The sequence below is a fragment of the Eleutherodactylus coqui genome, chromosome 3, assembly GCF_035609145.1.
Source record: "Eleutherodactylus coqui strain aEleCoq1 chromosome 3, aEleCoq1.hap1, whole genome shotgun sequence".
NCBI classification, from domain to species: domain Eukaryota; kingdom Metazoa; phylum Chordata; class Amphibia; order Anura; family Eleutherodactylidae; genus Eleutherodactylus; species Eleutherodactylus coqui.
The window spans coordinates 73,322,556-73,347,950 of NC_089839.1; the positions used below are offsets into that span (position 1 = coordinate 73,322,556).

The 25,395-nt window shown below is 41.6% G+C and overlaps 1 protein-coding gene across 1 annotated transcript in view; it reads right to left on the reverse strand.

Annotated features, from left to right (window-relative positions):
• CCDC85A (coiled-coil domain containing 85A) overlaps positions 1–21,636 on the reverse strand; it is a 313,500-nt gene extending 291,864 nt beyond the window's left edge. The window contains exon 1 of the mRNA XM_066594525.1: positions 21,430–21,636. Within this exon, the coding sequence (XP_066450622.1) occupies positions 21,430–21,636 (207 nt within the window). The remainder of the gene's footprint in view (positions 1–21,429) is intronic.
• Between the last annotated feature and the right edge of the window lie 3,759 nt (positions 21,637–25,395).

Consider the following 25,395-nt stretch of genomic DNA (forward strand, 5'->3'; position numbering starts at 1 on the left):
TACATGCACCTGCATAATTTATAGATGAGGAAAAAAACTACAGCAAATGATAATATAAGTGTTGCTAAGTAATGATCAGAAGCAACCTTGCGTCTTTTCATTAAAATCTGGCAAATCTTTAATCCGATGGATTTATACAGTATATGTGAAAAAGCTAGAACAAAGAACCAGCACCCTGTTCCAGTCCTTTGTGTTGTTTCTTAGTCATACTGATAAAGACAGTCATGGACTAGCAAATGAATCATACCTTTTATTCAAACATTATGACTGGCAGAATCTCTACGCATTGCTATTTTATGCCCAAGGGACTCACATTTTTGAACAGTGACACCCCTTAGGGAGTACCTGTAGGATGAAGGTGGCGAGACTTCAGGCAATACTTCCTGGGAATAATACGCAAATAAGTATTTGCAAGAAACTCCTATAAAGCACAGCGAGTATTTCCCTTGGTAGCTTTGCAGTAGCACAATTACCATATGTAGGAGTTTTCAGGTAAAAGAAACATTTCAAAAGAAGTGAGTCATTCTTTTTATAATGGAAGTGTGGTTAGTAATGTGTCTATTTCATGCTTGTACAAGTAGTAGGAATACATACTTATCTTTCTACCCATGGCATCAATAGCTGCTTCTCTGAAATTGGCATATGCTTCAACCACACATATGGTAGAAACCTTTCAGACAGATGGAATTTGGTCGCTACATGCACTACAAAATCGGGGAAATTCCACACCAAAATTCACACGTCTCCATGCAGATTTTGATGTGGAATTGAAAATTGCTTAATTTTGCTAGCAAGTCTGCTTCAAAAGCCTTATTCAGACATGAGGGGTTTTGTGTGGATTTCCACAAAGACAGATTCTTCTGCATGTTGTGGCCAAATTCCGGCTTGTTTGATAGCACCCTAATACTACACATATACAGGGCACTGAGTTAGTTAGGTTTCAGCTTGGGCAATTACTGTACTTTAAGATCTGCACTATTTCATATATTTGTAAGGACTACGGATTTCTCACTGATGCCAGTAAAAAAGTGAAACGTTAGGCTCCATGTAGTCTTAATTTGCACAGTTAAAGGGGTTGTCTCGTGGCAAACATCAAAATTTTACCTTACCCCATTCCCCCTGTCACCCCCCTGGCATAAAATAGCAATTTAAAGCGGTTTTTAAGCCGCTTGCTACTCACCGATCCGACGAAATATGAACTTTAAAAAATCTTCTGCCTAAGATGGCCGCCGGTCCTTTCCCAGGGATGCACTGCTGTTTTCTCCCATGGTGCACCGCGGGTCTTCTCCCATGGTGCACCATGGGCTCTGTGCGTTCCATTGCCGATTCCAGCCTCCTGATTGGCTGGAATCGGCACACGTGATGGGGGCACAGCTACGCGATGACACGTAGAAGGGGGCGGAGCCAGAACACAGCTCGTGCCGGACTGAAGAGAAGCCAGAAGACCCTTCTGCGCAAGCGCGTCTAAAAACGCCAGAAGACAGCAGAATTAGACGGATCCATGGAGACGGGGCTGCCAGCAACGGAGCAGGTAAGTGAATAACTTCTGTATGGCTCATATTTAATGCACAATGTATATTACAAAGTGCATTAATATGGCCATACAGAAGTGTATAACCCCACTTGCTGCCGCGAGACAACCCCTTTAATATTATGTATGTTCAAATTAGTTTTATGGAGCTTTAAAAGGGTATTCTGGACGTTTTCTATGAATAACCTACCTCAGGATCATCAATAGTTGATTGGTGGGTTTTTCCACTTGGGATCCCCATCGATCAGCTGATCCTCTGGCCGCTGTCAGTGTAGCCAAGCATAAAGGTCCACATTTATGGTCAAAGACAGACGTATAATGGAGATGCTTCAATGCCATTAAAATCAATAGGAGTGATGCCATCAATTATACTTCGGGCTCCGACAGAAATGAGGAACTGCAACTATAATGGAAGGCATCATTCTCAGGGGTCCACAGCTCAGGATTGCTGGCAATCAGCTGCTCCTCCAGCCCATTTTTAGTGCAGCGGAGTCGAATGTCGCGTTGGTGGTCAGAGCCAGAAGTTTAATAGAAAGGCTTCTCAATGGGAGCAAAGCCTTTCTATTACACTTCCGACTCTGACCACCAATGCAGTTGTCTAACTCTACTTCACTGACAGCAAACTGGAGGATCAGCTGATCAGTGGTGATTCTGAGCAGTGGCCCCTACCAATCAGTTATCGTTAGGTTTAGCTGGTTACTACATATTATTTTGTTATTGATTTTACTGTAGAAACTGTATGGGATTAGCTCCCTTCAACAGTGGCTTCCCCAGTCATCTTTTACCCCCCAACAAGCTGGGTGCTCATTTTACTGACCTCCGAAGGTTTGAAGGCTTGAACCGGCTACCTGAACCACGCAGAGATTGAACCCGCAACCTTTAGGTCGTGAGCGAGAGCTTAGGATTGCATTTCTGCTGCCTTAACACTCTAGTTTCACCTCTTTATAGGACAGATGATAAAAGTCTAATCGGTGGGGGTCTCATCGCCGGGGGGTATTGCTTAAGCTCGGGTTCAGCTTTAACTATTTAGGAGTAAGTCAAATTTTTTGCCCAACTTTGATGAACTGGCCGAACTGAACATTTGAAATGTTTGCTTATCACTAAATGGGATTGTTCTCAGTAAGAAAAAAACAACCAATCTTGTAGATATGATACCTTTCAATGGCTAAAAAAAAATCATGATGTTGTAGCAAGCTTTCAGATCTCACAGGGTCCTTCCTCAGGAAATAATGGAAGAAATCTAATGACATACTTAATAAATACACATGATCACATGGGAGGGCAGGAACATGGTGAACTTAATTTGCATTACATAAATACCAGAAACAGAGGCTAAGAGGGCACAGACAGGTTGGGATCAATAGCATTTAGATAAGTAGCAGGGTGGGATGACCATAACAGTAAATAATCAGTCCAGTGACAAGGAATGTGAAATCTCTCCTTTAGAACTGGAAATCCCTTTTATTTCTACAAGGGCGCCTACCCACTAGCGATATTTTTTCTTGCAATGAGAAAACGAGTGAAAATGCAAGCCTCGTAGAGCTAAGAAAACTCTGCGATATCACTCATTGTTTTAACCCTTTTCAATCCACTGTCTGATGTCTAAAAACATTCTGATTGAAGGCTGTACAGCTCCGGTGTCGGAAGATGTCCAGCAGGGTATTCTTACTGTATGTTACTGTCCGCTATGTTGTTGGGGGCCTCTCCAGCATCTCACATACTGCAGTACTGGCTCTAGCCAGCAGGTGGCGCTATTGTATAATGGTAGAAAGAGAAAGCCCCCTAGGAAATTCTGAATCCAAAATTGGATTGCAAAGAGTTAAATGGGGCCGGCGGCAGCAGCGCCAGCCCCATTGAAAACATAGGGAGTACATCGCAAACTTCTACCACAGCTGTGACAGCTATGGCAGGGGATTCCTTCATCCCTGCTGGGATCGCGGTGATGAAGGAATCCTCTGCCATAGCTGTGACAGCTGTGGCAGAAGTCTGCGATGCTATCCTATTGCTTTCAATGGGGCCGGCGCTGATGCGGCCCCATTAAAAAGCAGTAGGTTGCAGGCAACCCCTACAGCAATGATTTTCAGGGAAGTGCTTGAAATGTAAGCCCTTCCCTGAAAATCATCCCTAACTGTAAAAAAGTAAAAAACATAAATAAAAAATAACTCACCTAGAAGAGCCATCCGGCTATTCTCTCTGGCCCCAACAATCGTCTTTTATCTTCTGGAGGCCGGGGATTGAATCCCTGCCCCCAGAAAGCACTGGTCTGATTGGCTGAGTGCTCAGCCAATCACAGGCAGTACTCAGCCATTGAATGACAGCTGAGTGCTGCCTGTGATTGGACACTTCACTCAGCCAATCACAGGCAACACTCAGCCGTTCATAATTAAATTCACAGGCAATGCCAGCCTCATTGAAAGCAATGGGATAGGATGGCGAACTCCTGCCACAGCTGTGACAGAAGTCCGCAATGTACTCCCTATGTTTTCAATGGGATTGGCGCTGCTGCGATATCTCAGATTTTTCTCTGCGCTGCGAGGCTTGAGTGTAGAAATAGCGAATGAGTATGAAACCATTGAAAACTATTAGTTTCATAAATATGCATTTTCACTCGCAAGAAAACATATCGCTAATGGGTAGGCACCCTAATCCTGAGTTACATACAGACAGTAATTAGCAACAAGAAGTAGAGAGCAGGGGACCACTCAATGTCAGTATGCAAGCTATAGGAGATAGGATGGGGTAAGTATGACATATTTATGTTTTTATGAAAAAAACTGGCACTGTGCAGTCCATGCATTACATAAATCTCATGAACCTATTCCTCACAAGTGAAAGTTGTGGTTGTACTTATTTACGGTATTATTTCAATATGGTGTAAGCTGTGTATAAGACCTTTATTCTTCATCTGCAGAATACTGCTGTGCTCTAAGGACAATTCTACCACATTAATGATCAATCCATAGGCTTTTCACGCTTGATTTATTTAAGTGCTATTATTCAAACCTTTCATAGCTCCAGAGAGGAATTTAAACAAGCATTCACCAAACAAAGCAACCAGGCCATTTAACGTGTCTCCTTCTATTTGCAGGCTCTTATTTATTTGACACGCGAAAACGTGTCGTGCAATGATTGAAGATCAAAAGGGGCAGTGAAAAAAGACAATATTCACATATACTCTATTAGAAACATAGTAGAAAAGAAATTATAATATTTAAGCTCTTTCAATTTAACGCTGACAAAGGAATGATGGTTGTCGACTATTGTTTGCTCTCTTTTATGTGCTAGAATTGCATTTTCCTCAAAGCTACATTGTACTGTAAATCACTTCAATAATGTTCAATGATTGTATGTACCAATTCACCTGCCTTCATAACACCAGCCTATTTAGACAACATGACCATTAGCTCAGACTGAAGCGCAGAGATGCCAGGAGGCACTATTAAAAAAAATTTGGCTACATTAAGAAAGCATTTTCATCCACAATATTGTATTGAGAGGGAACTATAATGTTATTCAAACTATCATTATGAATTATTCAACTGCATTAATGTCTTCTGATATTCTAAATTGCTAAATGAACTTATCAGTACAGGTACAAGGAGAACAGCAACAGAACACAAGCTTCTATTTTATGATGCCCCGACAATAGTCTTCGTTAGTTTAATGCTATTTTCTGTTTTCATATATATTGAGATTGCCAGTTTAAGGCTCACAAAGAACAGCCTGTTCCAATGGCAATTTTCTATAGTTTTACTATATTCTATATATTATTAAAGGTTTTACAGTCTTGGTGCTAACAGCAATTTGAGTAAGACCCGCCAGATTTATGGATATCTAGAAAATGTCAAGATGACTGGTTTAAAGGTTGGCTTGATACATTTATCAGTAAAAAATGATATTTCTTTGGACAAAGAATTGTAGAGTATGACATTTAATACATATTTTGGAAGAAATCACTATAATAATGTTAGAGATCAGAGGTCGGAATCCATAATAAGCCATCAATATTTGATAGCCTAAATTCAAGCCAGGATTCAAGGTGGACAATAGGAATTTGGCAACAAGAATTAGGATTGTATTCTGGGCTTGGTGATTGGTTCACGTGGCAATTCCATAGGTAACGAATAAAAGCAGAGTGCGAAGGTCATAAACAGTATAGTGTAAAGATTCTGCAATTGCTAACATGACTGACACATTATAATTAGTCAATTTAAAGAATTGTAATACAATGTAATTAACCCCCCAACTGTCACGTTAAAATTGGATAAACCCTCGCGAAAATGACACTTTTTATTGTGGATTTTGAATTGATGACTCGTGTAAATATATTTGATGCAGAACTCACTTGCCATAAGTGCTCCTTAGTGACATAACTCATGTTAGCCTTAAGAGCCAGTAAATCGTATCCCCTTTTGTGTCCCAGTAGTCATAGTAACACAGTAACATAGTATGTTAGGCCGAATGAAGACAATGTCCATCTAGTTCAGCCTGCTTTGATAGTTCCTACCTGTCTGTAAGACCCGGATCAACAACCCGCTGGTCACCTAAAATTTATATCCTGTAATATCCTTCCACTGTAGAAAGACATCCAGTCCCCATTTAAATTCCTCTATGGATTTTACCATCACCACGTCCTCAGGCAGAGAGTTCCACAATCTCACTGCTCTTACAGTAAAGAACCCTTTTCTGTGTTGGTGACGAATCCTGCTTTCTTCTAGATGTAGAGGATGTCCTCTTGTTACCGTCACAGTCCTGGGTATAAACAAATCGTGGGAGAGATCCTTGTATTGTCCCCTCATGTATTTATACATAGTTATTTGGTTGCCCCTTAGTCGTCTTTTTTCCAGGGTAAATAATCCCAATTTTGATCATCTCTCTGGGTATTCCAGTCCCCTCGTTCCATTTACTAATTTAGTTGCCCTTCTTTGAACCCCCTCCAGCACTGTAACATCTTTCCTGAGCACCGGTGCCCAGAACTATACACAGTGTTCCATGTGGGGCCTGACAAGTGCCTTATATAGCGGTAGAATAATGTTCTCGTGCCTCGCCCCTATACCTCTTTTAATGCACCCCAAGACTTTATTTGCTTTTGCAGTAGCTGATTGGCATTGGTTGCTCCAGTTAAATCTACAGTCCACTAGTACCCCCAGGTCTTTTTCCGTCTCACTTTTCCCTAGTCATAACTTATTTCATTATTTTTCATTAGTGTGTCTGTATGACACCTTGTATTTTGCAGAAAAAGTTCTAGTTTTTATAGGAACAAATTTTGAGTACTTATAATATATTGAATAACTTTTATAAAAAATGTTTGCTGGGACAATGAAAAAAAAGTTATTTGCCACCGAATTTTTTTTAGATTTAGTTTAATAACATTTACAGTGTGGTATACATATTATGTTCTCTTTATTCTACGAGTTATTAGGATGATAAAAATCCCAGACTTAGGCCGCTTGCAGAGAGCAGCGCATACTCACCCGCGCCCGCAGCTCCGGCTGTTTGATGTGGCGGCGCATGCGCAGACCAGAGCCGGCGGCCCGGCAGTGAAGTTTCTGTGCGGGGCTCTGCAAGCCCTGCACAGAAATAGAGGATGTCGCGGTTTGTTTGCGGCACGAGATTTCGCGCGGACAAACCGCAGCCGTTTGCCTAGGATTGCGTTTGCTAAGGCAATCCTATGGCAGCTTCCAAGGGCGGAAATTCCGTCTGCAGGCGGCCTTATACAGGTTTTATTATGTTTTACTACTTTTGCACCGTATAAACACTTATTATAATTTTTTGCATGGCACCACATTCCAAGACCAGAGCATTTTTATTTTCCAGTCGGCAAATTGTAAATTTTATTGGTACCATTTTGAGGTATATATAATTTGTTACATTACTTTTCATTCCCGTTTAGGGCAAGCAAGAAGATCAGAAAACAGCTATTTTGGATCTTTTACTGTTTTTTATTTAATGGAATTTTCTGAGTAATATTTTATAGTATGAGTTGTTATAGATGTGGCAAAACCAATTAAATTTAGGGCTTTTTTTGTTATTTTCATTTTAATATTTAAAGCCTTGTGTAAAGGGAAACATTTTTACATTTTCTTTCTGCTAAAGCACTTAGATTCCATATTTAGCAATGACTGCAGCATCTGCAAGGTTAAAGGGTGTAAAGAAGTGATTAGATGTACAAGTGCTCATCATTTTACTGCTTTTCTGGGAGAAAAAAACCTATATGTGACAATCAGAGAGCACATATGCTCTCTGATTGATGGGATGAGGAAAATATGAACACAAATTGATGTCACCCCTCCCCTGGGACACAAGATATGTAACGGTGTCTTCAGCAGCATCCAGGGTTGTTGAAAAATTTGCAGTAACTTCTTAGAAATTTAAACCTTCACCTTTAATCCATTTCGCATATAAATACAGCAACGTTTCGACTGTATAGTGTACAGTCTTTATCAAGCCAAATACCTGGGACACAGAGATATACAGGAGAATCACAGACCTCTTCTGGTGCCGCTGATCACCTCACCCTCCTCCTCTCTCCTCTGCACACATACTAAAAAATGACAGCTGTATATTCAGTTTTCCTGATTTACCTTCAAATGAAAGTAGCTTCAGTTCTGTACGGACTGCAAACATGCCTGTGATGTTATTTTAAAGTCAAGAAATGTATTCATGTTGGTAGCCCTAATTGAGCCGGAGCTACAGCCATTTAAAATAGAACGAGCTCTGTTCGTCCTAAACCGTCATGTCCTTTTCTCTCATAACCAACAGAGTTCATACTAACTGATGAGGGTGGTTAATCATAACATGTTAAATAGCAAGTTAACAATTGCTATCTCTGTATGGGTTTTATAAGTCTACAAATAAATACACTCTAACACAGACATAAAAATATGCATTCTTTATTATAAAAAACTCATAAAATACTTAAAAGATGGCACAGAAACTCATATGAAGCCACATCAATGTATAATTTATCACAAGACATGATCAACGGTCCAATATCAGTAACTGAATAGTAAAATGCAAGTGCAAATCAAGATCCCGCAACCTGATACAGAAAACTACCTCATAATAACATGTAATAAGATAAAATACAGACCCAGATGACAGCTATGCCCCAGCGCACGTTTCCTACTGGCTTTATCAAGGGATAGCATACAATGAGCCTATTATGCCTACTATTTATTATATTTTATGAGACATTTACTGTAGATACAATATGTATAAGGAAAGAGCAGAAGACAGACTTTACTTTTGGTTGTGTGTATGTGGCGCATGTGCATGATTTGTGTTCTACTGTGATATGCATATCATTGCACCTGCCTCCACATTCCAAACACACTGCTCAGTCGTGCTTCACTGACTGAACCTGCTCAGCCATACTTTACCATCTATACCTGCCAGCTATGCTTCACTGCCTGAACCTGCTTAGCCTTGCTTCACAACTTGCACCTGTTCAGCCGCACCACACCAACTATACCTGCTCAGCTGTGCTTTATCGCCTGCACCTGCTCAGCCACGCTACACCACCTGTACTTGCTCAGATATGCCTTATCTTCTGCACCTGCTCAGCCGTGCCACACTAACTATACCGGCTCAGCTGTGCTTCATCGCCTGCACCTGCTGAGCCATGCTGAACCAACTATAGCTGCTCAGCCATGCTTCACTTCCTATACCTGCTCAGCCGCGCTACACCACCTATACCTGCTCAGCTATGCTTCACCTTCTGCACCTGCTCAGCCGTGCCACACCAATAATACCTGCTCAGCTGTGCTTTAACGCCTGCACCTGCTGAGCCATGCTACACCACCTATACCTGCTCAGCCAAGCCTTGTCTGCTTATCTGTGCTGCCAAACTACATTGATTGCCATTCAGATCGTGGTTTAAGGATCCACTAATACCACCTATGGTAGGTGATGTTACATGTTCACAGTAGTGCACTTATCACTTTATACAAGGAAACTGTTGGGAGCACCCTTACTGCTATAGCTGTATCACAGTCTGGTATAGCAGAATTACCTCTACATAAGATGAAAAATAAACCCCAAGACGACAAAGAAATTTCTTGAGGAGGATCTCGGTGAATCTCTCATCCAACCAGATGTCAATGTCATATAGTGATGTGTCATTCTAGTACCATGTAAGGATTTTCCCTTGTTCAACTGAGGAATAGCCATCCAATAGATATAAAATATCCTGAAAAAGTTGTATAGTGTGCCACAAACTCATTAGAACAGTCAAAGACTCAAAGTCTAGATGCTGGTCATCCTACTTCAGATTTTTGGCAAATGAGTGTTTCGCTGTCAATCACTGTCACATTAGTGGAGCCGACGACAGCCGTAAAGCTTCTCTGCGAAAGAGCTTCACTTTTAACAGAAGAATGCCTATGGAATTTGAAGTTCCTATGTGAGCTTTTGTCTTGTATGTTTCGTTTTAACACTGTAATCTTGTTTTTGACTGATTGTATCTGTATTGTGCCTTCAACCGGTTTGTACTATATTAAAAAGTGCGGCAGAATATGATACTACTATATAAATCATTAGTTATGATTATCTCAAGCCCCAGGGATTTTTTGGGAAGACATAACAGCTTCTTAGCAAGACATTCTTCTGATGACAGGTGAGGAAATATGTGAAAGTCAATACTTCATAATGGTGTTGCTGGACTGTTCACTAGAGTCCTGGATGTTTCAATTTCTTTCTGATAGACTACATAAATATCTATTGTCTAAATTGCTGTCTCCATTTTCTTTGGTCTCACAGAACATATGGATTCATATGATTTATCTGGAATTCAAAAAAAAAATATGGAATTTTTGGTTTGGTTATGCAAGTGCATAACATTTTGTAAGTCCTGAACATTGTGTAAAATATTAGTGTAGTCCTAGTTATTTAGAATATCTATGTTTTTCAATGAAATCACAATCAATGACCAAATTATTCAAACCTCAGACCAAAAATCAGAGACTAAATGAAGAACTAAACAAGATGTTATGGAATCAGAACTAGAGATGAGCGAGTATACTCGCTAAGGCACATTACTCGATCGAGTAGTGCCTTAGCGGAGTATCTCCCCACTCGTCTCTAAAGACGGCCGGGGGCGGGGAGCGGCAGGGGAGAGCGGGGAGGAACGGAGGGGAGACCTCTCTCTCCCTCTCTGCTCCCCGCTCCCACCTGTTCCCTGTCGCAACTCACCTGTCACAGGCGCCGGCCCCCGAATCTTTAGAGACGAGCGGGGAGATACTCGGCTAAGGCACTACTCACTCGAGTAACGAGCCTTAGCGAGTATACTCGCTCATCTCTAATCAGAGCCAAACAAAATAGAGTATTAGCCACACTTTTAAAGGGACTGTCCCAGTTTTTACTATCGATTACCAATTTTCAGGATAGGTCATCAATAAAAGATCGGAGCATTGGCCCTGGTTGGTATCACATCCATTCACTTTAACAGGACTCAGAATGTAATACCAACCGGGGTGACTTCAATGTGCGGAGCTTGTCTGCTTCCAGGAGAAAGACAGCTTTGTACCAACAGGCCCAGAAATGCCGAATATGCCGATCTGCTATTGATGACCTACCCTGATGATAGGTCATCAATAGAAAAAAATTGGGACAACCCCTGTAAATGTATGAATTTTGTATACATTATTATTTCACTCATTACAGAAAAAAAAGTTAAAAAATATATTTATCCATTAAGGATTTCTTTTCCTGTGGACACTGCCATTATTACTTGCTATTCTTCATTTAGGGTATTATGGTGCACATTACTGCTGTGCCTCCAGCACTTCTGCACACCAACGTTCGAACGAGGAAGCTGATGAGTGGTCACAAGATTTATAGGTCAATTTACATTTTTTATTTTCACTTGACGATTTAGAAATGGAAATTGTCACAGGAACTGTCGTTAATATTTTTGTTTCCTTGTGTCCACAATGTCATTGGTAGAGAACATAAATACCGATGCTCTAATTTTCTGACTTATAGACATAGAGCAAAAATAGCATGGCACTGTCAGAAAAATGTATGTGATGTTAAATACCCTGGTATAAAAAAGATTAAAGTATCCTGGAGGTGAAACCTTTATAGGCTAACCAGAAAAATTCTATATGTATTTTCACGAACATGTAAATATAATTTTTCTGGTTAGCCGATTTATAGAATTTTTTGATTACAGGAGTATTACTATTTAAGAACACTAAAAATGGCAGCTTCATGGCTGCATCTTCAGCCTATGGACAGATGTCTGTCATGTTTGGTACAGCAATGACTGCAGCTGACAAATGTTGGGTCCAAAGATGGGGTCAGACCAGTGGGCAGTGATCCAGGTCTTTTTGGAATACCCAAGAGCGCTATAACAAAGTGCAGAGAGGAGCAGAAGAATTAGTAAGCTACTTTACCGGAACCACCTGAATTGGACCGATCCCTCAAGTAGAGCACTCGAACCAAAAAGGATCGTCACAATATGGTAGAGAGACCTACATACAGTCCGAAGCACAATGGCGATAATGGACCTTTGACACTAAACCATGGAGATGTAGGAATTCTAAGTATGAAGCTTAAGGCTCATTCACATGGGCATTTTGTCACTGTGTATTACACACGTGTATTTCCCATGCATAACACACGGGGAATAGAGGCAATCAAAGTCAATGGACTTGCATTCACACCTGCATGTGGGCACTGCATATTGATACGCAGGAGAAATAAATTGCAGCATGTTCTTTTTCTGCATGTATTACATACAGCTCTTGAAGGAGCTACGTATGAAATGCTGTCCATATGCATGAATTTCGAAGGGGCAGCATTTTGATATGAATTTGTAAAAAAAAAAAAAAAGTTCACACTGCGCATGTCCGTGATGTCAGATTCCCAGGCATGTGCAGTTTCGATCGCAGCCCACACGTGGTCTCTGCAGGCTCTCTGCCAGGACGGGGTAAGGGCTGTAATGCGTACAACGCTGCGGGAGACTCGCAGCGTTGTACACATACATCCATGTGAACGAGCCCTAATTGTAATAGGAATGCTGAATGCAGGATCTCTGGGCTCTTAAACACTGCATTTACTGGCACAGCGTGATGGCCAGTACACAGGATGCATAACCAACAACCCTTGTGCAAAGGGGCAAGTTTAAATATCTTCACATCTGAAGGACAACCCAGCCAGACTATCAGCATTGACACCAGAGGTAGATGTTACTCCTATGGTTTCCAGCGTAGATTGACACCACACAACTGTAGGAGGAAGACTCTGTGTATATTGTATCTTCGCTCAACATTTTAAGGCAGGGGTGTCCAACCCACAACCTAGGATGGCTATGAATGTGGCCCAACACAAAATCGCAAACTTACTTAAAACATTATGCAAATGGATCAAGAGCGGGGACCCGCACAGGCTGAATCTGTAGGATGGAAGGCCACCGGAAGTACCTGGCAGCAGCAGGCTGTTAGATTCTATTTGTAGACAAGCGCATACAAATGATAAAGCAGTGAGTAGCACTTGCAGCTCTGTGACTGTTACTCCGGGTCCGGTGGGCAGCCTGCGGTAGCGATCATTCTACCTGTGCTGCAGGGTCATGACCAATCCTATGCAGTATTGAGTTGAGGATGAAAGACGGTGGTCTCATTATGGTCATCTGCGTCCAGTCTTGCATGCAGAAGAAGGCACTCACTCCAGTCTGGAGTCCTTATGGCTGGTGGCCGTGGGGGTTATTTGGAGGATGATGGAGGTTATTTGAAGGAACAGTAGAGGATGATGGGGATTGTTTTGAGATACACAGATACCTTTTTTCTGGTCATCAGTTTTTGTTAGTGTATATGTATTTAATGTTTGGCCCAAGACAGCTCTTCTTCCGCTGTTGGCAAGAAATGGCAAAAGCTGGACACCTCTGTTCATGATTGATTGGAGTCTCACCATTGAAATCCCGAGAGAGGGTGTCCAGTGTCTCCCTTTCTCATTGCTTCGGGCTTATTGCACCCTCACACTGAGTAGGAGGTTGAATGGAGTGAGGGTCATGCATGCGTAGTGCTGTTCCATTCATTTTTAATTGGACTGCTGAAAATAGCCATGTACAAGTGCTTGGTAATTTCCATAAGCCTCATTGAAATAAGTCTGACATCACTACAGTGCGCAGAAGTGGAGACAGGACCCTTTTTTTCAGGATCGTGGGCGTCTTAGTGGTGAGACCTCCACCTATAGTAAAGTTATCCCCTATCTTGTAGATTGGGAATAACTTTAGATTTTGGAATAACCTCTTTAAGTTAGATGCCAGGAAAAGCTCCTGATATATATGTTAAAAGGAATTTTTCAGTACAAAATAGAAATTCTGAAAATGCTGGAATCTAGGAGTTACAGCTAAGTAGCGGCAACCTGTTCCTTTTATCTGCTCCTCTGAACCTTCTTCATCCCATGCCGGTGGCGATCTACCACTGTGTTTACATGCATCAATTCTACAGTAAACACAGCAGACTGTTACCTACAACTCCCAGCATGCATAGAGCTTGCTTACCGGCCAGCACTGTAGCTCCTCCTCCAGCTCACCGATCCTGCAACTTACTAGCACCAACCTCCCTCTCACTCTGAGTGCCAGCAAAAGCCTGCTGAAGTAGACAGACCGGACCTTCCAGTACTCTGAATTGCAGATGAGCAATTCAACACAGTGCTTCCGCTTTTGTCCTCCCATCATGCACTGTTCACAGGATGTTGAAGACAGACTATGGACAGGGGTGGAAGCAGCAAATGTGGACAAGATGTCAGAGGAAATTTACATATTTTTCAGGCAGAGGGTCACGTGACATAGAAAATGAAGAAACTAATTAGATCAGGTACGGTGAACCCATTTGCAAAATGACTTAATATGATTATGTACATTAGATTTTCAGATGTAAATCTGTGCCCAGAATACCCTTTTAAATGTATCTGTTGGCCTCTATTCACCCAATGGAGGAGAAACAGAAAACTTTTAATCTCTGTCGGGCTGGTATGTATCAGTTTACCTTTTCATAACTGTAGAATATAGAAAAGCACAACAGACTGTGCGTTTCTATGCAGTGGGCCATCACAAAAATTACCCCATGGTATACATTTTTTTAAGGAATTTGGATCCTATGGGTGACATATGCCACCACAGAGTAGTGTATACCTCCAATAGAAGGCTGAAATGCTATGTGCAGAAAGCCTACCCTATACTATTCAAGACTGGAAGACAGGAAATGAGGAGACAGAGAACAAAGAAGTTTTTGTATATACTTTTGTACAAGTTTGGCGACTAATTTCTTTCTAGACTCCAACATGGCTGTGCATGGCAACTTCCTGTGTCAGGTTATAGTAGGAAGAGCAGCTGTGGAGCAAAAACTGCTGCTCTAACATGCAAAATACTGTGGAGATGTTTATAATTTTCGATTTGAAAAGTTTTATATTAAAGTGGTTGTTGATCTATTTTTTCAAACTGATTAATATTGCATTAAAAGGTGGGTGAAAGCACTATTCGAGAACTGCCAAGCCTCTTTATACTTCCTCTGCACTCAGCTCCTGCCGTTCCATCCTTAATTTGGAGACATGAGTAATTTGAGACAGGTTGCTAGGGACACTTTTCCTGGCAAGCCTTAAAAAAGACATTGTAGTGTATCAAAGGGCAGGTTTAAATACCAGTTTCCAACCATCTGCTGATTACAAACAGGATGCAGGCAAGCCACATTGATGCTCACACTCCATATAGCATTGTCGCTTGTTGCATCCTGCTTATAATATGATGATGAAAGCTAACAATTATGTGGGCTTGTTAGTTATGCAATGGAAGTGCAGTGTGAGTCTAAAGCAGTTATACTCTCATGCTTTGCCATATCCTTTGCTTAGTATAAGGCTCCGTGCATGAAATTCATGTATTTTATGGGAAAAAAAATTTGCATCCCACCAGAGGAAAGTAAGGCCGAATGCACACGGCCGGGTCAGATTCCGCATGCGGGATCCTGCACTGGAATTTAACCCTGTGCCTGGCTGGTGACCCCTGGGTACCTGTCAACAGTCATCTCTTTTGCTTTGCGGATGTGCCGGCCGCCGCACATGCACAGTACAGAAAATGATGCGCAGTTGCTAGGCAATGATGCGGAATCCGCAACCCTTCCGCAGGCTGCGGATCGGATGGCTTCCATTGACTTCAATATAAGGCGTCCACACGGAATCCACGCTGGAATAGAACATGCTTCGATTTTCCCTTCATGAGCGGAAAATCACAATTGATTCCCGCTCGTGGACATGGAAAAGTGATTTTTCATAGCATGTCCATGGGCAGTATTTACTGTGGAATCTGGAGGTGGACGCCTGCTCTGATTCCGCAATGCAAATACGCCCATGTGCATTGGGCCTAAGTTTGGGAAATTTACGGAGACCTTGTTGTCTCATGTACATTGTCAGTTTGGCATAGAAGTGTCTAGAAAAGTACATTTTGTCTCTGCCTCTCTCTCCCTCCCTCCCAAAACAAGTCCAGCTCTAGTTTCCAAGTCAATAGAGCCATTTGGTCATCATCCTTAAGTCATGGTTCTGGCTGGATCAACATCTGAATTTGTATATGGGCAGCAGTAAGCCATACTTTTGCAGCTTATCCAGTCAAATAGTTTTGATTGCAGAACATCTTTGTAGAAATTATTTGCTTTGGATATTACAGTTGCCTAGTTTGATTGCAGAGTTCCTCACTACGGTCTGGGAGGTGCACTAGGGGTTTCCTGGTTTTTCACTCTTTAATCCAACCACTTGGGATCTTGTTTTCTCTGCAGAGTGTTTTAGAGCACTTGACCAGAAATAGTCTAGATTTAGAAACGACTGACATTGCATGGTCAGGAAGATTGTACTAGAGGGTGTAGACAGAGATATAGTCAATATACATGCCAAGGTTGGGGCTGGCAGATAACTTGCGTGATCGAGGAAAAGGCCGAGGGTCAGAGCAGGCAGATCTCTTGCATAGCTGAGAATCAGACTGCGAGTTAAGGCAGGCAAGGGGACAGAGAAATGCATAGTCAATAAATTAGCTGGTGTCAGGAATGGAGAAATCAGGAAAGCTGGGTGATTCAAGCATAGGTCACTTGCCAGAAGATCAGATAGGAAACAGCTAGTGCATTGCACAGTAGAGACTGAATATTCAAGCAGCTTCTAGTGGGAAAGGATGCCCTATATAGTCTTGGCCCTATAAGAAGTAGAGACAAGCATGCTACCCCAATGGACAATGATGACATCCAGAAGGTGCGCAAAGAAGATGCAAAATCTGCCACAGATGACCCGGGGACTTGGACGCTAGTCATGATTGATGGAGGAGATACACCATTGCCCATGTGTGGCAGCCATAACAAATACTGCAAACTCAAGCATTCAGCACTTGGCAGTTAGTTACTGCAGTGTCAATGCCTGTTTTTCTTGCAGGGAAAATAAATCACATAAAGGCCCTCACTGAAATCCATGCAGGGGATCAATATGCTACCATAAGCAAAGGACCCATCTCTCGGCTAACTATGCCTTAATAGGACTCAGTTTATTAAAAAATGCTTTAGCTATATTTACAAGTCAACCCACTTTTCTGGAAACATATGGACAAAGTACATTCTCCAATCATTTAGTATTGGATGCTTTGGATGGAATGTGTGTACATTTTGAATTGTATTGCATTTGGCCACCAAAATTTCACGTCTCGGCTCTCAGAATTGTACTATTTTACAAAGTTTTAGAGAAATAAAAAAAAAAATGGACATATATCAGGAAAGCATCAGTGACTGTTGGCTTAAATATTTGGTTGGATATTTAAAATTTCATGAGAAGCAGTATTACTCTACCATTGATCCATATATTTACACTAATCATAAGTAAAAGGACTTTGAAGATGGGTATCATAAATTATTCTTACAGATATGACTGGGATTTCATGCATTTTAGCAGTTTATCATAGCATCTATACCACAGTTCAAGGGCTTGTCCCACCAAACAAAGTACTCGGCTATCTCCAGCAGTTCCATTGAAATAAATAGAATGGTAGATGACATGCATAACTATTGCTCCATTCATTCAGGGATCTTCGGGACCACATTCTTGTCATCAGTGGGGGTCCCAATAGTTGTACTCCAACCAATCAGATAGTTAGCCCATATTTTGTGAACTGAGGATAACTTAATTTTGTGGGACAATTCCTTTAATTTCCCTTTTTTTTTATTAATAGAACTGTGAATAGGATCTAATTTTATTAAAAGGATCCCCTAAAAATAAGCAGATCGTGGGTTGTCCTACTGCTGTAACCTCAGTAATTAGCTACAATCTGTGGGGAAATCCAACAGCAAGTGTCTACTTTCCATTTAACACCACCACAGGAGGAACAACAGCTTTACACTGCGCCCACTGACAACAATGAAACACAGAGACATAGAAAATTGATGGCAGAAAGAGATCAAATGGTCCATCTAGGCTGCTCTTATATTATTTATTTTTTATTTTTCTCTGACGATAGATCTATGCTTACCCCCAAGCAGCTTGAATTCATTAATTGTTGATTTTACAAACACATCTGCTGGAAGTTTGCTCCAAACCTCTACTGCTCTTTCAGTAAAAAATATATTTCCAAATGTAACTTCTGATCTCCCCTAAGTAATCTCAGATTGTGCCTCCTTGTTCCAGTGTTTAGCTTCTTAATAAAAAACTTCCCTCTTAAACCTTATTTATATCTTTAACATATTTAAAAGTTTCCATCATGTTCCCCCTGTCCCTTCTCTCTTCCAGGCTGTACACATCAAGTTCTTTAAGTCTCTCTACTAAGTTTTGTTCTTAAGACCTTACACCATTCTTGTAGTTCATCATTGGACTTTGAATTATTTTGTCAATGTCTTTCTGTAGATGAGGTATCCAGCTCTATGCAGCGGGATCACAATCTCCCTCTTTCTACTGGTTATACCTCTTGCTATGTAGCCAAGAATTCTACTTGCTTTTTTGCTGCTAAACTGCACTGTGGACTCATTTTAAGGCTTTTAAAACTCAGTACACCTTAATCCTTTGCTTCTGAAGTCCTGGATAACACAAAACATCCAATATGATATTCACTTCAACGTTTTTTCTCACTAAGTGTATTATTTTACATTTAGAAGTATTGAATTGGAGTTTCCATTGTTTTGACCATTTATCCAAGAAGACTAAATCTTTCTCCATGTTCAAGAAACCTCCAGGAGTATCAACTCTATTGCACACTTATGTGTCATCAGCAAACAGACAGACCTTACCTGTTAAACCTTCTCCTATGTCCCTTGCAAACACATTATAAAGAATAGGACCCAGAACAGACCCTTCTGGTTGTTCATACATAGGCAGATCCTCCAAAGACAAACAGCGACACCTTTTGCAGCCACAATCTGCTCTGGCATCATGAATAATGGATACCAATCTATCTGATATATTAAAATAGGCTTTCTTGTTTTCATATCTGAGTTGGAGAATCTGTTACAGGTTATGTGATATTTTCTGGAAAAAAACAGCACCGTATGCAGCACTATTTTTTCAAGATGGAACCAGATATAAGCCATTATAAGTCATTGACTTTCCTCAGACATCATTAGTGTACATCATGTGATAGATCTGTCACAGTTTCACTTCTGCTTTTTCTGCTTCTATAATGCATTTCCTAACACAGGTATAAAGGTAGCCTATGTCAGACAACTCTTTGACACCACAAACCACCTTTATTTTGCAATTGAAACAAAACTCATCTGCACCAACCATGCGCTAAACCAGTGTTTCTCAACTCCAGTCCTCAGGACCCCCCAACAGGTCATGTTTTCAGGATCTCCTATAGTAAGAACACCTGTGGCAATGTCTGAGGCACTGACAATAATTACATCACCTGTGCAATACTGAGGAAATCCTGAAAACCTGACCTGTTGGGGGGTCCTGAGGACTGGAGTTGAGAAACACTGCGCTAAACTCTTCAGTTTTCAACCAACTGATACGTGAAGTCGTGTTATGTCTTCAGGAAGTATTCTCATTGTAGTCATGCTGCACTATTAATAGGCAGCTCAGGGTATGGAAATAGCCTAGAGGTTCTTTGAAGTACTTTGTTTCAGTAGAGTGTACTTGACTTAGGAACACTAAGAACTACTGCTCTAAGCTAAGCTTACTGCAAATTACCTACAAAAATGTGCAACCCCCTTGCACTTATCTTCCACAACATCACATATGGGAACCTCCTTTTTCTAATTACTGCAGGCAAGCAGGGATGCCACTCTGCCACTCATCTCTACCTGCTTTGCAGTCTGAACTGATGGTGATCACTGGTAGACAACCTGCTGATCTCCAGCTGTTCTTAACTAGCAGAACATTTTTAGAGTCATAGTGCAATACCCATAAGAAATTCCCAAGAAGCTTGGAAACGCTTTGCTGAATTAATTTGAAATATCTTTTTATATCATATTTTACTGCTATCTTTAATCCTACAAAATAGGTTCATACGGTGTGAATTAGACCCACTGCCAAGTCAAAACTTATTTGGTATGCAAACGTGCTAAAAATGCACATTATCCAATAAGGGAACTTAACTAAACATGAAATCTTATATCTTTGTGGTAGCAGAGAGCCATGATCTTCAGAGTATTGTAAAATATATTAAATCCACCTGTACTCCATTATTCACTGCTTGATTTTTGCTGACCCCCTTAGAGAGGCCATGGATGTGAAATATCATTTTGGGCAATTGAGATCAGGCAGCAATTCGTGAGTTTATCTGTTGGTGAAGGTGCAATCAACAGAGGATTCTAAAGAGTATTTAGTTTTATTGTGTTTATTTTTTTTTTACATGTATTATTATTGTTACATTGTTTCCAACTTTCTATAAATATGAAATGTAATATAAAAAGTCCTATTTAGACATTAATTATGTAACTGAATTCTAATTCAGCCCATAATAATCCAATCCCCATGACCTAATATGAGTCTAATCACAGAGATACTGATATACAGTAAGATGCTGGAGCACACTGTAGCACTGAAACAGTTACAATGTGACTCATTACATCACTGCAATAGCTGCTAGGAAGCTACCACTCAACCCCAGCTAATGTTACCATCATGAAACTAATCTGATTGAACTAATTTATAATAAATCCACATCAGAGGTTAGCAATAACAGACTGGCATCTAACATATAGATTTATATTATAACATGAAGGTAAGGAGTGAACATTGCACTTTGCATTGGGCTTTTTCTATCATCTTATTTGTTTGCTATGCTTCTATCTCAGAATTCTCTAACAGCACAAACACCTTCACACTCTGATTTAATTCTTAGCTTAAGCCACAGATGTCATTCGGTTTCAGAAGAAAACCCCATCGAGCCTTCCACACTGTACTGTACCAATGTGCTCTTGACACATTACGTAATGATTCGGCTGGGCTGCAAGGTGTGAGAGTCACCAAGATGCTGTATTTTTAGGCTGCGAGTAAATCCTCTTAACTATTTGTGGGCTGTAGAGAATGTCATTCTTAACTCAATTTACGTAAAAATGTCACATTGACAGAAGATGACCGCAGAAGTATGTTAAGAATGAATTTGCATAGTTTATAAAGACTAATGATAAAAAAAATCCTTAAACATTCTCTTTTCCACTGACGTTTAAAGGAGCAACATTGCCCTTTTATGTCTTATTTTGTTCCTTTTGACTTTAAAGTGCTGAAGAATATGTTGGCACCATAGAATTAAAGATTCATTGTTATTTTTACTGTGAATCTCAAATCTTGTGAATCAAGACTACTGTTGAAGAGGAAAGGCAGAGCAACAGTGTTCATTTAGCACAGTAGCACCAACATCATTTGTGGCGGTGTACAATAACAAGAATAACAAATGCAGAGTTTTAATATATATACGGGCAACACTGCTCTCTAGCCCTTACCTTAAGCCCTCTGATCTCCCCAAGATGTAGCTGCAGTCTCCTATTCACCTCCCGGATCAAATTGCTGTGATCCAGCATAGCACTCATCTTGTCAGCCTCTGCTCTTCGGAGCCGGACAATCAGCTCCTCCTTAGTCCATTTCATTAGGTCCTCATCAGAAACCTTGGCAAGGTCTTCCACCGAACTTTCCCCAACAACCTTTGACATTTTTGCTTTGCACTTTTTCTCCACTTTTTGAAATGATACCTTCACTATGACTCACAGCTCAATCTCCCAATACTGTGCTACCAGAGGAAACCAATAGTGTTCTCAACAGAGATAGGCAGATCCCTTGGTGACTTCTAGATCTTGCAAGAAATAAAGGATCCCCTCTAGAAAGTACATCTTGTTCCAAGCCATTGTATTTAAGGACTGTTTGTTTGCCATCAATTGTTCTTTTGGGAAAAAAAGAATAAATCCGTCAGAGGATTCAAATCCTATAATAAAAATACCATAGTGATTAGAAAAGCAGCATGTAGGAATCAATTACTCTACTTCAAAGCATCTGCAGGCTCCTCTCATGTCCTCATGGCTATAGCTTTACTGCAGTAGAATGAATGAGAGCATGCAGATGCTGCTGCCGGCATGCCTGTGTGGATCCTTTCCGCTGGGCTGCAGTGGGAATGCTTTTGACTTGGAAAAGAGTTCCATTGCCTGCAGCAGACACAAGACACTCTGGCTGCTGTTGCTGATGCTGATAATACAGCCCAAGTGAGCTGACCCTTTCCCTTTCTTCCTCTTTGCTGACAAATGTGCAGACTAGCCCTGGATATAGGTTTATTTGCACCATCTGCTGGCCACTTTTATTTATTTCCCTTTAAATGCAGAGAATCTGAGAAACTCGGACCAATATCGCACTCTTTAACTTGCAATTTTTTTTTGCTGCGAGTGTAATGTGTTTCGTGAGAAAAACACATTTCTTCACAGCACTTACGATTTTAACACTCAAAATTTTCACACGCGTGAAAATCGCATGATCTTTCAATAGTATACATAGGCAAATAGCATTGCACACACATGAAATGAACATTTACATGGAAGTGCCGTGCAATTTTTATTTGTGCCTCCCATAGGAAAGAATGGGCAATTCTTATTAATAATAATAACAATCTGTATTTATATAGCACTAACATATTCTGCAGCGCTTACAAAACAGAGGAAAATAGATATAAAAGAACAAAGATACAAAAACCACTGTTACATGTAGTAAATAAATTGATGGGAACAGTAGGGGCGAGGGTCCTGCTCCATCGAGCTTACATATTACAAATAATGGGGTGATACAGAAGGTAAAGGGGCTGGAGATGGTGAGGTGGGGAGTGAGGGATGCTATACACACAGACAATGGTCAGACTTAAGCCGCGTGGTGGCTGAATCGGTATGATTGCAGGCGGTGGTTGATTATGGCTAGCAGGGATTGCAGTCAGCGAGGGCAGGGAGCATGTTATCAGGCGGAGTACATAGGGGTTTGGTTTAGGAGATGTGGTATGCCTCCCTAAAGAGGTGCATTTTTAGAGTGCGCCTGAAGTTTTGTGAGTCATAGCCCGGATAGTTTAGGTTAGCGCTTTCCAGAGGACTGGTGCTGCTCTAGAGAAGTCTTGGAGGTAGGAATGAGAGGTTCGAATTAAAGGGGCACTTAATCTGATTCCATTAGCGGAGTGGAGCATTCAGGCTTTGTGATGGATTGACATGAGGGAATCAATGTAGAGTGGTGCAGTGCTATGGAGAGCTTTATGGATGAAGGTAGTGAGTTTGAATTTTATTCTATATTTGACGGGCAGCCAGTGCAGTGACTGGCGCATGGCTGTGGTGTCCAAGTAGTGGTTGCATAGGAAGATGAGCCTGGATGTTGCATTCAGGATGGATTGGAGGGGGGAAAGTCTGGTGCAGGGGTGGCCGATCAGCAGCGAGTTGCAATAATTGAGCCAAGAATGGATGAGGGCAACAGTGAGCATTTGTCCACAGTGAGAAAGTGGCAAATTCTTGCGATGTTCTTGAGATGCAGCTGACATCTTCAGGACAGAGATTCGATGTAGGGGGTAAAAGAGAGATCAGAATTTAATATAACTCCAAGACAGTGAGCGTGCTGTCTGGGAGCTATAGTGGTGCCACACACTGAGATGGAAATGTCAGGATGAGGTCAGTTCACAGAAGGAGGAAACACCAGCAGGTAAGTTTTTGAAAGATTTTGTTTTATTAAGAGAGAAGACATAGTGTTAGAGACAGCGGACAGACATTCGTCAGCGTTCTGGAGGAATGTTGCTGTGATGTCACTGCAGGAGGTGTACAACTGGGTGTCGTCAGCATAGAGATGGTACTGAAAGCCAAATGTACTGATGGTTTGTCCAATTGGGGCTGTGTAGTTGGAGAAGAGGAGGGGGTCGAAGACTAAGCCCTGGGGAACCCCAACAGCAAAGGAAAGAGGAGGGGAAATAGAGCCAGCAAAGGAGATGCTGAAGGAGTGGTCAGATAGGTAGGAGGAGAATCAGGAAAGAGCAGTGTCTTTTAGTCCAATGGAGTGAAGCATACTGAGGAGGAGTTTGTGGTCAACAGTGAGGGAAGAGAGTCGCTAGCACAGGTGGTGGGACGAGCAGAGGAAAGCAATCTGGAGACTTCTTCCTCTGTCATTGGTCTGAGTACAGAGAGTGAGCAGGAGCTAGATGCAGTACTGACAAGACTAGGGTCAGGTCTAATCTGGGATTGGGGGGGTTATCTCCTGCTAGATGTCCTCAATTTTCTTTTTGAAGTAAGTGGCCAGCTTTTCAGCACTGAGATCCATCAAGGGGGGGAGGGGGCTGCAGTTTAGGGCTGAGAAGAGAGTGAAAAGTGTCAAAGAATCGTTTACAGTTAAGAGATAGTGGGGAGATGAGAGAAGTTAAGTAGACTTGTTTGACATGGTGCAGGGCTATGTTGTAGGTTCTGGGTATTGTGACTTTCTCCACAGCCATTCAGCACACCTAGGGCACCGTCAGATGAAGCACGTTTAAGACATGAGCCAGGGTTGCTGAGGTTTGCATCAGATGGCTTGGGTCATGGGAGGTGTAGCTTCATCCAGGGCATGTTTGAGAGTGTTGTTGTAGTGTGCGGCAGCCAGGTTGGGGCAGGAGAGGTGAGAGATAGGGGACAGAGAAGACTGTAGGGACTCAGCAAAGTTTCAGGTCTGAACGGCCTGAAGGTTCCTGTATGTAGAGTGGGTCTGGGGTGATGCTAGAGAGATTGACAGAGAAAGATAGGAGGTTATAGTCTGAAAGTGGGAGAGGGGAGTTAGTTAAGTGGGAAGCAGAGCAGAGATGCAGGAAGACCAGATCAAGAGTATTGCCGTCTCTGCAAGTTGGAGAGGCTGTGAGTTGTGAGAGATCAAGGGAGGAGGTGAGCGATAGAAGCTGAGAGGCAGATGGGGAGATGGGGTCGTTGGTCAGGATGTTAAAGTTGCCTAAGATGAGGGTTGGGATTTCACAGAATAGGAAGTGGGGGAGCCAGACACCGAAGTGATCCAGAAACAGGCAGGGAGGACCAGAGGCGTGGGGGGTGGATAAATGCTACTCGAATGGACAGGGGACAGAAAAGTCGTAGCGTATGTACCTCAAACGATGGGAAAGTGAGTGAGGGTACGGGGGAATGACCTGGAAGGTGCATTGCGAAAAGAGAAAAGAGCACCTACTCCTCCACCACGCCTGTTTTCCGGTCTTGGGGTATGGGAGAACTGCAAGCCATTGTAAGACAATGCGGAAGGTGAGGTCGTGTCAGACTGCTGTATCCACGTTTCTGTGAGAGCGAGCAGATTAAACAAGAAACATCCAAAAACAGGACATCAGTCTAAGAGGAAAATCGCTTATGTAAATCTCTATATATAAAATTGAATGTATGCGTGTCTGTGTGTGTGTCTGTCTGTCTGTGTGTTTGTCCTTTATGCGCTACTACACCATT